At 36.4% G+C, this 16,459-nt stretch overlaps 1 protein-coding gene across 2 annotated transcripts in view; it reads left to right on the forward strand.

Moving 5' to 3' along the window:
• The window catches only part of LOC136813151 (telomerase protein component 1-like), an 89,007-nt gene that overhangs the window by 68,179 nt on the left and 4,369 nt on the right, over positions 1 to 16,459 (forward strand). For both annotated transcript variants that reach the window (XM_067069682.1, XM_067069681.1), the window contains 9 exons: positions 5,165 to 5,352; positions 10,956 to 11,118; positions 12,098 to 12,266; positions 12,618 to 12,771; positions 13,384 to 13,489; positions 13,849 to 13,977; positions 14,527 to 14,642; positions 15,040 to 15,172; positions 15,843 to 15,959. In XM_067069682.1, the coding sequence (XP_066925783.1) occupies positions 5,165 to 5,352; positions 10,956 to 11,118; positions 12,098 to 12,266; positions 12,618 to 12,771; positions 13,384 to 13,489; positions 13,849 to 13,977; positions 14,527 to 14,642; positions 15,040 to 15,172; positions 15,843 to 15,959 (1,275 nt within the window). The remainder of the gene's footprint in view (positions 1 to 5,164; positions 5,353 to 10,955; positions 11,119 to 12,097; positions 12,267 to 12,617; positions 12,772 to 13,383; positions 13,490 to 13,848; positions 13,978 to 14,526; positions 14,643 to 15,039; positions 15,173 to 15,842; positions 15,960 to 16,459) is intronic.

The following is a 16,459-nucleotide window of genomic DNA, read 5'->3' on the forward strand; positions in this document are numbered from 1 at the left end:
AACATCTACGAAAAAGTTTCTCTTTTCCCTCAAAAGCTTCACATAAGGAGATTATGAGCACTTTTTGTTTAACAAATAGAGAAAGAAAAATCAATAGTCGCCATCTTGTTTTAAAACGTAATTTTTAACCGGATGCCGAAAGTAATGGGTTGTGACGTAGATTGTTGTCACATAAGAAGTTGAAAAGCTTATTTTACAGTGAATTCCAGTAAATTGGACTGAGATTATCAATAACGTTTTCATTTTTTATTTGATTTTCTTTTCTTTTTCTCCCTTCTTATTTCATAAGCTTTCATATAACTTCATCGTTTCATTTTCATGGGTGTTTTGCGATAAAAATCATTGGAAATTACGAGTACGGTTGCATTATATTTTACCTTTGAAAAAGTTAGAGAATGAAAAGATGTCAGCGTGTGCAGTAGTTGGTTGCAAAAAGAGTCAAAAGCGAGACATCAATTTTACTTTTTTTGGACTTCCTAAAGATGAGAATTTGGCAACAGAGTGGATAAATCGCTTGAAGGCGAAAAGAAAAGATCCCCTTCCAAAGAAGATCGTTCTCTGTGGAGATCATTTCAGTGAAGAGATGTATGACAAGTCAGTGGATCTTGAAAGAAAATTGATGAAAGGTACGTGAACTGTTTTTTTAGTTTTGATAGTACTTTATACGTTATGTGATATTTTTTATCCATTTTGTTTCCCCTAACCAACTTATTTTCACTCGTACTCATTTTTAGAAAGAGGAGAAAAGCTGAGACGACGGAAACTCATTATGGGTGCAGTACCTGATATTCTTCCCTTCTCATCAGTGAAAGTTGCCACAAAGAGACCCAATGTTATGGCAAAGGTCCGGGAACAAAAGGTAAACAATTATACTTTCGGATTCAAGAACATTGATCTTTTTGGTTTGATGCTTTGAGGGTCTTATGGCCATGTCTTGAAATCTAATACTCTGGTTCTGTTTTCTAAATTCTGTCTAGATGGTCAAAGAACTGATAAATGAGCCTACTCAAACTGAGCCTTCGCAGAATTTACGAGAAATTCCTTCACCTGGACCACCGTCACCTGGACCACCATCACCTGGACCACCGTCACCTGAACCACCGTCACCTGGACCACCATCACCTGGACCACCGTCACCTGAACCACCATCACCTGTGAAAGAGCAAAGTACTCAAACTGACCAAAGGATTAAAAAAGTGAGTATGCATCAGTTCAATTTCACTATCCCTGACTATAATCTTCTCCACTTGCAATTATATTCACCGGTGCGATATTTGGTATGAACTGTTTAAGATTATCAGTCTTGCATTTTTTCAGATAGGAGTACTTTTTATTTCAGATTAAAACCCGCTCAGTTTGCTCACAAACTTCTCCTATGAATTTTGTTACACCGATCAAGAAATGCGACGCCAGTATACAAACTCAGTCATATTCAGAAAATGTTTCATCAGACGAGCTTCATACAATTTTCAACACTACATATCTAGAAACAATGGCAGAAACTTTGGGCTTGCCCTCCTTGCCAGCAACTGTTCGGTAACTTTTTAACTGATTACAATTCTGACAAAATAATGAATTAATATTTGTGCTTATTTTAGAATAAAATTTTAAACACAAAACTTTTTTGTTTCGGTAACTTTCCTGGTGGGCCGTCACGACCTGTGACATAGTAGTAAACCAAACTTACTTTTCTTACAGGAAGTTCTATCAGCATGATGCAAGCAAAGATAACGAGATGCAAGTTGAAGAATGTTCGAAAGCATTGACACCAAACGGAAGGTAAGTTTACTAGTAGCAGGGGGTAGAGGGATTTGAAATTTCACTTTCACAAATATTCACTAAAAGTTTATTTTATTTTCAGGGATGGAGAAAGAAGGATTTATTAGATCAATTGTACAGTTGGTAGAAGAACTGATCGATCTCGCTGTGATTTCAACTGATCGACACACGCAAATCAAGAAGCTTATGGCAACTGATCCCCTTTTCAATTGGCTGATTCACCAATTCGATCCATGGCATATGGCTAAAGGATTGTCGAAAAAAATCATCAAAGCTTCAAAGAAGAAAGGTATTCTTTACTTAGACGCCAAATGACATTCCATGCTTAGATTATCACTCAGCCCCCAAGAGATAGGTAATTAAGGTTAATCAGAAGGGTAATAGATACGTCGTAAGGATCAAATGTACTGTCTACTGGATACAAGATTCTGACCTGTATTCTTAGATTTTGTTTACGTACATACCAACACATACACGCTTCAGACTGCAACAATCCTAGTGTTTAATCTCACTGATACAACTTTCAATATATATAATTTCTTTCCATCTACAGGATACGAGAAGCTGGCAGATTGGGCTCCAATGATAGTCAATCATTTGTATTGGGCGGTTCAAAATTGCAACCAAAACGGAGAAGAGCTGGCAGAGCGGTTTAACAGTGTGATTCATCACATTGTTGACAGACACGAATTTCCTGGAAACCACTACACAAGTTGCCCACCCCATGACAAATCACATCAGTATGATTGGCTAAAGGCAGGATCCAAACCGCACGAAGCCTTGAAGAAAATTATCTTTAACGCGGAATTCCAAAAAGATCTTCGCAAGCTCAATTTAAACGTTTTTACAACGCACTTAGAGGTTTTCCATGCACTGAAGATAAGGTACCTGCCCAAATCTATTTTTTACGAGCAGGATAAAATGGAATGTGGCATGATGCTTGCTGCCCTAGACCACAACCTTAATATTAATAGGGAACAGAAGCAAACGCTCAAAGAGGGAAAATTGGTAAGGCGATTCAAGATTGCCTACCACAAATACTCTAAACGGTTTGTGGCAAAGCAGGTCAAAAAGGAGAAATCATACGACTTCCTTCGAGACATTGCTGTTAGGTGCTACCACACAGTCGCAGATGGAAATAGGAAGTTCACGACAAAGAGAAAGCGGCTTTACGTTACACCTGCTGAAAGGCCTGCTAGAGAAGAAACTATCGAACGCTCTACAAAGTTTTCCAGAATGGCAGTGAAAGACAATCAATAGATTTCATTTTGTTTTTTTATTTCATGAACATTTGTCTAATATAATTCAGCTTTTTTATTCGTCGAGTTCTTCTTCCTCTTCGACTAATCTCCATGATGACATACGGCTCTCTGCAGTAGCTACCCCTGCCTTGAATCCTACGTATACACCATCAGGAGCGGGAAATCGCTCCCTTATAGTTCTTAGCACACAAGCTGGTAATCTTCTACGGACATTCTTTTTTCCTTTGCTATGAGCCCACCAAGTGAAATGTCTATACGCGGCATATCGATAATTTCTTGTAGTAGCTTTGTCACGTGGAGGCAAGTAATCACTGAATAAATCATGTAAACTAACCAAACCCATGTACAGATAAGATTCATCAAGAATAAATTTAGTGAAATCAGGATGTTGAGTTGCGCATTTATTTCTCTCCATAGCATAATATGGATCGGCTTTCTTTATTATCTCGTGGCAGCAAATACATTCATCCTCCTCCAAGAAACCGTAGGCGGTCATAACACTACATCTATCACATTTACACCAATCATTTCTTTCAGATCTCCCTATTATTTCTGACTGATCTTGTTGATTTGTCCTATTTTCTGGCGTAGTCAACGATTTACTGGTGGTAGTCGTTTTCTCCCCGCTTCGAGTTGGCTGGAACTGAAAACCCATTATTTTTCTACCTTCCATTTTCCTAGGATAATATTTTTGACAAGGAAAACTTTTAACCGTTCACAGAAGGGAGAAGAATTGAAAGAAAGATAACATATCTCACTAGACAAGAAAAGAGAAAAAAGATTTGAAAAATCTGAAGCTTTCAATTCTGTTAAACAAATTATAAAAGAAGAGAGGGCAACAAGTGACGTCACATACACACCATTTTGATTCAGCTGTTAGGAAGGGAAGGTCGAAGAGATGATCTTTTTATGAAGCTTCGACTGTTTTAAAATTTCATTTATGACTCTATAATAGATTTTTACGTTTTATGAAATAGATTTTCCTTCTTATATTCATAAAACGAAACTTAAAAGCCAAACTTAAAAAATGACCGGAGGATCCCTTTAATGACAAATAATTTTTTTATTTAGATTTTTTCAGAAAATTTTCCTTATGGCTACATTCCAAATTATAGCTGTTTTCGTATGGAAATTTAGTGGAGAAAATTGCCAAAAATGAGGTTTTTTGGAGATTTTAAAGGAAAGATACTTCCACAAAAATTTTCCGAAATTGTATTTTTAGATACTAAATAGATACATCACCTGAACCAAAAAAAAAATCCAAAATGTTTGATTTTTACCAAGAAACTTCTATAAAAAGAGTTCCTTGTTTTTACCGAGATTAGGGCTTTGAAAGGTGAAATACTCTTCTTCGAAAAACTCATTTAATTTTTTCATTTCATTTTTTCGATTTGTAAATTCTAAAAAGGTAGGTTTAACAGGACATATAAAAAAAAGTTATACATTAATCTTTTTAAAATGCAGAAATTGCCATTTAAGTTGGTGTAAAATCGAAAAATTGGGTCCAGAGCCCTTAAGTGGTTTCATAATATTGATTGTTGATTTATTGATTGACTCGAAGGGGCATGCTTTACATGATCAACCTCATAAGTCCCCTGAGGGTAATCTATGCATGTATGTCATTCAATTCGCTGAATGAATCGACCCTATATTCCCCATTTCTCCTTTATCTGATTAATGACCTGGATGACATTTTAAACAGGTAGTCTAATTTCGTTTGCGGGTTGTGCATCCCTGCAGGGGAATCACTAGACTGTGAAGTAGACTAGAAGATATCGCCATCTTGAATTTTTCACTTTCGTTTTTAAAAATTATATGAAAACATCAAAACAATAAAATGTTTTCTAAAATTCCATCAAAGTTTATGAAACTATAATAAAAACAAGAAAATACCTGCAAAATTTGAAAAGAGACTAGATCTCGTGGCATAGATTTGCTACCACATCAAGCAAAGCCAAAAAATGGAGCCTGTCAAATTACACCGGGCCACTTATCAGCGCCATCCACAGTCTATCAAAAAGCTTTAAGTGACCCCCGGACTAGGGAATCACACGGCACTGTCTGATCAGGTTTTTTCACATTTGTTCCCCCCAATAACTCTCTCAACACACTTTCCTCATCAGGAAATCGTGACCAACATTTTGAAGATGTACAACAAACGGTTAGACGACGAACAACAAATCAGATTGATTGAGAAAAGGGGCTCGTGCAATCCTCTATGGTTGACTCTGGCTTGTGAAGAACTAAGAGTGTTTGGTAGTTTTGAGAACCTGATGGGCAAAATTGAAAGTCTACCCGATGATTTGATCGAGTAAGTTTTGTTTGTACTTTAATACAATAATGACCGGTTAGTGAGGGCTGTACTGAGAAATATTGCCCGAGGTCAAGTAACGACCGAGCTTGCGAGGTTGTTGCGTTGACCGAGGGCAATATTTTCAGTACAGCCCGAAAAAAACCGGTCATTATTGTATTTGTTAACCGTTTCCTTCAGCTTCGATTAATTTTGAGCGCTTTATCCAGGAAAAATAGCGAAATAAAGCAGAAAAAACAAGCGAAAAGAGATAAAAAATTGCTATAATTTCTGACGTCAGAAATAAAAATGAGAGAAATGATGTCAACGCATTGTTCATTTTCCTTTGAAAAAGTGACGTCACAATGAATTTTCCTAACGACGGGCATCTCTGGGCAGTGTAGGCCCGTCGTCATGCGAAAAGAACCAATTGCATTGCGCAAAAAGTCATGTAGCCCGCTTCGAAAAAGTAACCGGTTAACAATTCCTAATAATACACAGGTTGCAAAAATAAAGTTTGAAGTCAAATCACGCTTTTACTCGAAATTTTTATGTGCTTAGTTACTTGACCTTCATTTCTGATTGGCTCGAATTTATTAATACTGATTAAGTAATTAAATTTGAGTCGTAAATCAAGTAACATGGCAATAATACTCGCGTGAAATTTTTTCGAGTAATCACACGTTTTGACTGCACTGCTATAATTTTGAAACCCCAGTTCTGTGTGACTTAATTAAGACAGTACAGTACACGCGCTCTTTATGTATAAGATTTTATGAGAACACCAGCCTCTGATTTAGACCCTCAGAACAATTAGTCTATGGTTTGGAACAATAGAAATTTAAGAACAATTTCAGACTCAGCCAAAATTTACTGGTTCTTCTTATAAAAAAACAAGCGTGTGTTCAACATGTGATTTGTATGTTAAAATCCCCTTGACAAAGTATCTCAATCCCGGCTAAGCAAATTTTTTTTTGAAAATGCTACGCTAATGGTAGCACTACTAATGTGGGTGAAAACCATTTTATACAGAAAACTCACCTTTTTATTACCCTGGACCAAGCTATATACGCCATCTTTGATCGACGTTTTTTTATTTGGTACCCGTGAAGAAGCCATTGCAATGTTAAAAATTAACGTCTCACAGCGCTATATCATCAAAAATTTTCGAGAGAAAGTAAATCTAGCGCTGTCGATGTATTTACACCGCTATTGAGTAGTGTCGCTTTACGGGCACCACCACTGACCTTTATATACCCTGGACCAAGCTTCTCAATCCCAGCCAAAAAACTCCGATCAAAGATTTTGCTTGACCGGGGTTGGGAAACTTGGTCCAGGGTATATAAAGGTCAGTGGGAAAACTTCATTGAATTATGAACCATTGAACCATGACCCATTAACATCGAGTTGCCATTAGGGTACCACTTTTCAAAAAACTCTGATCAAAAATGGCAGATATAGCTTGGCCTAGGCTATATAAAGGTCAGTGGTTAAAATTAAAATCTAAGTAAGGAGTAATGTTTAAAAACTTGACATTTCAAAGAGAGAAACCGCTTAAATTGCTTGCATGCATTTCCAATTAATGTAAGCCAGACATTATTACAAATGAAATTACAGTAAGTAAAAGGGGGCGCTTATTCGAGCGGGGCGCTTATTCGAGGATTTACGGTAAGTAATTTATTTGTCTTAATAAGCGAGACGAGCGACCACACTCATAGACATAAAGCTATACTAAGGAGGTGGCCGCACGCTACTGTTACAAGAAAAAATAGTTTCTAAGATTTTACTTGGATACATTGAAAATATTTTTTTTATAAAATAGCAATAAAGAAATGAAAATTCAGAACCAAACTCGAAAATCGTAAAAATCAAGTATACGAGGAGAGGAAATATAATCTTGTTAAATCTTGGAAACGTTATTGAGAAATTCTTTCGTAAGCAATACCTGTGGCCCACATAGAAAAGCTCTTTATTCCTTAGCTTCTTTAATAAACTCACGTTCACTTTCGAAAATACCCCTGGGAAAAAAAGCAGAAAAGTTGCTTTATAGTGGTTTGCAAAACATATATCAACCTTTTGTTGTCTTCAAAATAGAAACAAATGAGGTTTCGATTAGTTTTGGAATTTGCCCTTTCGATGAAAGAATTACCCTTTAACTACCGATGTCGACATACACGTTTTTTTTTATAAGGAACACATTTATAAGGAGCTTGAGGCTGAAAATGGTCCAAAAAATAAGGAATGTTAAGGAACTGCTCAGGCTGAGAATAAGAAAACAAGTTTTAAGAGATGGTTATCCAAACTAAGCAGCAATGTAAATAAGGAACTCGATAAAGAACTTTGAGGCTGAAATTCTCTGTAAAAATAAGGAACTCCAGGCTCAGAGCAAAGTTAAGGTTCCTTATAAAAAAAAAACGTGTATGACATATTTGCCAGAAATTTATCACTTTCTACAGAGATTTTGCATCAGATGGCTTTAAATGAAAAAATGAATAGTTACAAACTTTTCGATGTTGGAATTTTTTTTTTTTTTTTTTTTTTTTTTTTATATTTATTCTTTATTTTAAGTTGGGTGGTATCTAGAAAATTACAAGTAAGTTTCTAATCAAATCCAACTGTCATAAAAACATTAAAAATATATATATTGAAAAAAAAAGAACTGAGAAAAAAAAACTATGTACAATTTTTACAAGTGCAGATAGGTAAGACATTTTTTAGAGCATTTTTAAAGGAATCTAAATTTTCAAGCGACTTAATAGAGGATGGTAGTTTTTTCCAGGTTGAAACTGCTCTAAAGTCAAATGTGTTAACACCAAATGCACTATTGTATTTTTTATATAGAGGAAGAGAAAGAGTATGACCAGAACGAAGCTTATAACGTGACTGCAATGCCGTGAATATGCCATGCATGATACGTGGTCCAAGGCCATGTGTAGATTTAAATACTTCCATGAGGAGAAGTTTTAGGTTTCGTGTATGAATACTCACCGCATTACAGTCAGTTAATAAGTCGTCATATTCCGAGATGGTTTTGCTTTTCAAAGCACACCTTTACCGCAAAACATCCAGACTAATGGACAATAGTTAAATGATGAGAGAATATAGGAGTTTATAAGAAGTTTTGCTTGATCTTCTGATAAAAAATGTCTCACCCTTCTCAATGCCCTTAGTTTTTGGTTAGATTTTTTACATAATTCGGTGACGTGAGGAATAAAAGATAATTTTGCATCGATTTTTATACCCAGAAGTTTCACGACATCGACGTTCTTAATGTTGTTTTTACCAACAGGAAGAGAAACATCGGCGTTAAAAGTACCGGGGTAAATAAGTTGAAACTTGGAGGGATTTGCAACCATTGAGTTATGCTTAAACCAATCAAGAACAATGCTTAGTTGGTGTAAAAGGTTTGCGTTAACTTCATCCAAGTTTGATCCAGAAGAAGATAAAGTATTATCATCTGCAAAATTTAAAATTTCATCTATGATATAAAAATCGTTTATGAATATATTAAAAAGTAATGGCCCAAGGATAGACCCTTGGGGTACTCCTAATAAAATATCAAGCCATGAACTTAAATGAGAACCTATACGAACTCTGTGCTTCCTATTGCTTAAATAGATGTGCATTAATTGGACGGCACTCTCACTGAGCCCGTATGACGAGAGTTTTGCCAAAAGTAAGTTGTGAGGTAAACAGTCAAAGGCTTTAGATAAGTCAATTAAGATTGCTCCCACTTTTTGGTCATTTGCTATAGCACTCTGCCAATTCCTCAACATGTTCAAAATGGCATGTTGAGTGCTATGACCTTTTCGAAAACCACACAAGAGTTTTGAAAAATGTGGTTCGAGATGGGCGTTTAATTGATTTACTATTAAACGCTCAAAGATTTTAGAAACAACTGGGAGTAAGCTTATTGGTCTATAATTGACCTTATCAGTAATTGAGCCTTTTTTGAGAACAGGAGTGATATCAGCAAGCTTAAGCCTGTCTGGAAATGTCCCAGATTCCAGGCACTTATTAAAACATGAAGTTAAGAATGGAGCACAGACGTTTGCTGCAATTTTAAGCACACGAGTTGGTATAGTTCCACTTACAGATTTAGATTTATTTAGGCTTGAAATAACTTTGAGAACGTCAGTCTCTTCAACTCTGGAAAAATCAAAAACCTCGTCAGTGTTCCTTTGAGAAATTATTTCTTTGATACTTGGATGTTTTTCAAATGGTTTTATAAAATTTTTACTGGAACTCTGATTTGAGTTTTGACTATCCCAAGTTGGGATTTCGAGTGTCTCAGTAACCCTATTGAAATAAGAGTTGAAAATATCGGGAACGCTTTCATTTGATGTATGTAAAGCGTTATTTTCAAGCAAATAAATTTTTGCGTTCGTCGACATATGCCGACATGCGGCAAATAGGTCGGGGTGCGAAAAAATGCCCCTGCAAATAGATGAGGTGTGAAAAAGAAGATCGGCACTTAAAGGGTTCGCTTTCATTAATTTCTTGGAAACCACCGAACCAATTTATCGCCCGTATGTAAGGTTCTGGCGACTTTAGGTAAATTTAGAACGCCATGGGTCATACCAAATATGGTACATGCTTTCTATCTGCTTGATACTTGCTTGTAACTAAAAAGAAGAGTTTACCTTAAGTGGATAAATTTTCGCGTGTACTAATTTTCGCAAGACGAGAATTTAAAGATTTCGCGTGGATTAAATTTCGCGAAAATGGCCTTCTTTATTTAGTTTCGCGACTATATAAATTGTAACTAGAAAAGAGATATGTGTTTTTAATCGAACAAAGGCAGACAAAGTCACTTAAAAGCTTTCAAAAAACCTCAAAGAAAGTACTTTTCGGAGGTTACTAGAGTTTATAATTGAAATGAAGAGTTGGACTCGTAATATAATAATTTGATTTCTTTCTTTGATTTCGTGGACTAATTTTCGCGAATGAAAGGCCTTCAAAATTTTCGCGTGGACTAAATTTCGCGAAAATGGACAAAATTCGCGAAAACCTGCGAAAACCGCAAAAATTAATCCACGCAAAAATTTAAAGTAGTTTAAGTGGAGAAATCCAGGGGAATAGAGAAATACATGAAAAAGAGAGGCTATCTTCTACTTCGGGTATGATAGCTCAGAAAATGAGAGTTCTAGGGTCACTTTTGACTGTGGTTGCAAACAAACTGATACAGTTAGTAGGCTTTCGTTTATTCGAACTTATATTATTCGAATCTTTTTATAATTCGAACTTATTCCCAGCGCCTGTCAAACCTTTTTATAAACTTCCTATTATTCGAATCTATCTGTAATTCGAAGAAACAAGACTCTCCGTTCGAATTCGAATTAGCGAAAGTCATGATGTCATCTTTGACAGTAACAGTTTCGAAGGATCTAATAGTTATTGGTCGTGCTCCAAACTTTATATTTTTTTGACGTAACCTTAAACTTTCGAAGTTCTTGTAGCGAAAACACTTGAAAGGGCTTCTTTTTTTTTTCGAAAATTATCAAAGTCAAACTCACCAAGAACTTTTTTGGTGAGGTGCTCCCTAAAAGTATACCCTATTTTTGGAGTGCAAAGAGCATGGATTGTATCAAAGTTATATTTTTCTTCTTTTTTTTAACAAACAGGCTTGAAATGGAAGTGTTTACCAGATTTGAGAACGAGTCAGGAGGTCAACTAATGAAAGCCACACTTTGTTTACTGGAAGTCTCTCGTCATGGTCTATTGGAGTTCGAATTACTGGCCTTGCTTGGTACAGAAAGTAATATCATTGTCCCTAAATATGTGGAGGTAAGTACAAGCTCCTCTGTGTTACATACCCGGCTGGACCTCCGCCCCACTGGATAATTTGACTAAAATTTTGTCCAGGTGGAAAAATAGCCTACAATATCAGTCCCTGTGGGAAATAGCCTTTGTATTTAAGTTTCGATGAAAGAAATTGCACTTCAAGACTATCCCCACCGGATTTTCTGACCTGGGAACAATAGAATTTCTATCCTCAATGAGATTCGATAAAAAAATTCATTCCCACCGTTGGAAGAAGTTTCACCGGGGACGTCAGATAATAGTGTCGTATAAGTTCACACTTTTAATTCGATTTTCGTGAGCAATCTTCTTTCTCTTAAAACGATTTGGGGAGTGTTTTTGTGTAGGAGAAAGGAAGTCTGAATCTGGGGATTAGATAAAAAATAATAAAACAGTTATCTAGTGATATTTTTTTGCAATACCCTATAGCAACAGTGAATGAGCTTTTCAGCTAAAAGCTGAACCGGGAGCTCAGAGTAGTTGTGGTGCTGCTACACATCATCATAATAAGATCTATCCCAGTAACACATTAACATTTAACATTAATTTTTATATGTATTTGAGTCGGTATTTAACCTAAATAATCCAGTAATCTAATAGTACTTTTAACCACTCTTTTGAACGAAATGAGGAAAGAAGCAGGGGTCAGAAGCGGGAATACACCGGAACAAGTGCACTGAACTATACCCTGGAACAAGCCATATCTGACCATTAGATGAGATTTCATTAGATGTGATGCGAATCAATTTATGATTCAATACAATTTGCGTTAAAATATTTTTCACTCTCATTGAGTAGTGCTATCATAAGGGTACCATTTCTGAAATACTCCGATCAAAGATTTTGCTTGGCCGGGACTTCGGAATCGAGAAACAGTGGCCAAGGTTTATAAAGGTTAGTGACCTAGCGCTTTAGACCACTCAGTCAATAATTTAGCCTAATTATTTAACTTTATCTTCTGTAGGGTGAGGAAAACGCACTGGTGACGACGGAAGCCGAAGGCGAGAAGGCACAAGCCGATGTCGACGGGTTGACGGATAAAATGGCGAAACTGACGGACGACGCGTACGTACTGAAGAAGGGAGACAAAGAGGGAGATGAGAAAGATGAAAAGAGTGCAGGTGCCGTTGGAGGTAAAAAGACGTAGACGTTTTTTCATAAGAACCAGTAAATTTTGGCTCAAGCTGGGCTGTTTATAATTTTTTGAAATTTTCAGGCTTGAAAGTTCTTACGATGTTCTTAATACGCTTAGTTTCTTTACTTAAAAATTAAAAAAGGGTTTAAAATCTGTTAAAATCAGTACTTTCTAAGTAATTATTTGAAGTCTGAGCAGGTCTGAGGCTTACGATTTTTCTTTAAGGTTTTGACCAATTTTCAGCCTTATGTTCTTATAAAATTGTTCTTATAAAAAAAAAACGTGTAGTTTCATATTGAAATCTTCGAACAACAGTACCCCATTTTCCCCCATTTTGTTCTTGTTTTAGGTATCAAAGTTCGGAAACAGATCAATTTCTTACCGGCCAGGGAATGGGCTATCATTTACCGAAACCTCAAACCACTTTTACGTCCATGTGGTGATCTGGGTGAAGGTCGTTTGGATTTCTATCACAGGTCGCTCAGTAAAGCTGTTCGTAGAAAGTGAGTATTTATATCACTGATCTCTAGTAAGTAAGTCTGCGACTGCAGGCGACCCGAAGGCTCCTCTTTCGATAGCTATCTACCCGAAGGTAGGGGAAGGCGCCACTCTTTCTCCCTGGATTGCTCCACTTTTCCTTGATCCTTCTCTTAATTGCTGAGCATCAAGCAGAGTGGTATCAAATATCATTTTGGAAATCTTTGGTATGACCCAGATGGGGGTAGAACTCACAACCTTGCACACCATAGCCGGATGCTCTACCACCGCACTACGGTCGCGGTATGGTCTCTAACTACTTGACTGGATCGGGCTTCTCATATAAAAGGAAGCGTGTCCAGTTTTTAGAACTGACTAGTCCGCCATCCGTTATCTGGATTTCTGTGTTTCAACGTTGTTTATATAGATAAGGACAGTCATTCCTTTGCTTGGGACTATGTCCCTCGAGACATTAAATGATCTTTCTATTGATAGAAATTAGTTTTAATAAAATCTTCTGGGAGTTAATCACCATGGCAATAATTTCAAAACGAGGCAAGTGATGTTCGTGACGTAGTTTATAAAAAGGTCTATTTAAAGTGACATAAAACATGAATATCACGAATATTTCTTTTTAGATATTTCACAGGCACGGATGCGTACAAGAAACACATGTACAATTTTTGGCACGGCGTATTAGCTGGTTACTTTGAAGGTGTTCAAGATATGGATAGGAAGGCCGAGGTATGATTTTGTTTTCTCATTTATGGTTCAGTGTTTTTTGATTGACGATCCAATAAGTCACTTACTCCATAACACGAAATTTCCATAACTCGAACAAATTCACGTTTCCCGTGCATGTTCGAGTTAAATGGAGACTCTTTAACTCGAATATTTTCTTAACTCGAACATGTTTTTCTATCAACTAACAATGCCTTTTAAACCTTACACCATAACTTGAATTTTCCATAATTCGAACAAATTTGCGTTTCCCGTGCATGTTTGAGTTATTGAGATTCCATTGTATATCTTTTTGAAAGATTTTTAACGACCCTTATAATCAAATCGACTGGCTACTTATGTATTCTCGTTTCTATCTTCAGGAATTACCGTACCACTTGGAACAGTTACTCGATAACAATCGATTGATTCGATGTTTACTGGAGTGGCCCGTCTTCGAACGTTTATTTAACGAAGATTTCAGCGTCGATCTTTTACGCTCCTGGCAAAAGGTAAACATCTTTTTGATCCAGTATTCGATTTCTATAAAGGGAGACCAGGAAAAAAGAATCCCCCTACTATAGAGGTGATAGCTCCCGAATGAAGAGCCTTCGGGTCGCCTTCAACTGCGGTCGCTAAATAACTAACGCTTACTAACTTACTTAAGTTTTATATCGTCGCTTTTCAAGTTGCATGTATTTTTCATTGGGCCATTCCATTTTATATCCATACAGGGGGATGGACGAACATTTCCAGGGGATATCTTTTCATTTTTCAAAGGAGGTAAGAGGTCATTCTAAGATTTCCAGGGGATAAAAAATGATTTTAGTTCGTCCACCCTCACTTTAAGGTATGAAAAGGATTTTTCAAAGGATATTTTTGCAAATTTTGCCATTTTCCAGGGAGGTATCCAGACATTTACAATAATTTTTTCTGACTTGAAAAGGTTAGTCCACCCCCTGCATGGTTTTTAATGGAACAACCCATCATTTGTTTATTTCCTTAAATTCGTGAAACTTGGAATCTTCTTCCCGTTTGAAAAAATTTCTATGTCTTCTTAGGCCGGAGGTTATTCGGTTGCGTCAGCCATGTACAAGGAGAATTTGAAAGTGTTGAAAGAATCTGAAATCACCCTAGTGGAATTCGGTGATCGAATGGAAGATGTTGCAATGTTTTTGTAAGATTTACTTTTCTGTTTCGCGTCGCCCTTTTTGGCTGGATAGATCCCATGCTAAGGTTCTCGACGTCTTTGTGAGCTCTTTATGAGGATCATGGATACAGTTGACGCTCTCTAATCCGGCGTTTTACTTTTCGTTACGATCCATTATTCGATAATAATGAAAGTCAACCTGTCAACAAAAAACTATCATAAACGACACTATACTATTCAATACGTTCCCTTATTCGATGAAAATTCAATTCCCCTTGAAAATCGAATTAAAAAGCGTGAGCTGTATTGATGTTCTCTCTATGAGATATCCATCAAATTTCTCGTACAATGTACAAGAAATTTGATTTTAACTCCTGTACAATAACCATCCTACCTATCCCCTAACCTTTGTCTTGATTTTTAGAATTCAAGCAGGGCAGTATGAAGAGGCCTACGTCATTTTAGAAGAACGCGTCAAAATTGAGCTCGAACAACTGGGAGAACGACCTGACGAATTAGCTGATATCTATCAAGCTATGGCTAAGTGTAAAAGCGAGGTCATTTTTTGATGTTTTTTTTGCTTCTTATTCTTGACTTTGTTTATTGTTTAAAAACAATATTTTATACTCGAATCACCCTTTACTAAACTTTTAAAATACAAAATAGTCAATCCAGGATCTTTTACGTATTACGGTAAAGCTATCTAGGATATGAAAAAACCCAGTCTGCTGATTCAATCATCTGAAAATTACAGAGTGTCCACTAACAAGAGAAATAGACTGACTGTATTTTCTTCGGTTGCAATAACGCGTTGAAAACATCTTCGAGATCTGTCGAGATTGTTATAAACATGAGTGGTCGAGTTGAACGATCCCTAAAGGAGAGACACGTTTTTTTATAAGAACAATTAAACTATATGATAACATCAGAACAAGTTAAAAACATTTTACAGGGCTGTGCCAGCAATATATTGAAAAGATGTTCGTAATATATTGTCAGCTCCATTTGCAATATTCCAACAATATAGGATTGTTTACAGAAAGAAGATTCCTTTTTATAATTGACTACCAGTTGTTTACTTCGTACATTACTGTCACGATCCATATTGTCGAATATTGTTCGTCGATTTTTTTGTGTATAGTCTAAGTAGCCCTTAAAGCTAAAAAAATTTGATAACATCTGAAGGCTTTTTTTGAAAATAAAAGAATTGTGTATTTGCATTTATAGGTAGTGAAGAACCACAATTTCGTAACAGCCAGTCAAATTGATGAAGACAAAGAAGTTGTAGCGATGGCTTACAAGAGTGTCAAATACCGTGATCAACTCTCTGGTGATGACAATGAGGTACAATTAACTCTTCTTTATTGGAATGTCTATTCATGATATGCATCATTGCAATGTCTTCCACGGACCCAACAGCTGATTGGTTGAAATTGACGTAAAGCTAGTCAACACTTTAAACCAATCAGCTATTGGGTCCATGATGTAATGCAATACTGCATATCATGAATTATTCGAATCTTTCTAAGCTTCGAACTAAGACATTTGTCCCCTTAGCTGAAAAGTAGTGTAAAAACGATCTCTTTAATTCGAAGAAAATTCTTGGTTAGTCCGTTGAAGATGGAATAAGACAGAGAACTGTACAAGATAGTTCTTCATTAATTATGATTCTCATCCGGTTTTGAGGCAGCATTTTGTCTTCCTTGGTCAAAATTCTTGTCAAAATCTCGGAAGCTCTGAGAGGACCTGCAAGATATTATCATATGTCAGATCTTGCAAGTTCGTACCAAGATCCTGCCAAGAAAACCATTGATAACACGAGATCTTACAGATTCTTATAAGTA

Source organism: Clytia hemisphaerica, unplaced genomic scaffold (genome assembly GCF_902728285.1).
Source record: "Clytia hemisphaerica strain Z4C2 unplaced genomic scaffold, Clytia hemisphaerica genome assembly, whole genome shotgun sequence".
Lineage (NCBI taxonomy): Eukaryota > Metazoa > Cnidaria > Hydrozoa > Leptothecata > Clytiidae > Clytia > Clytia hemisphaerica.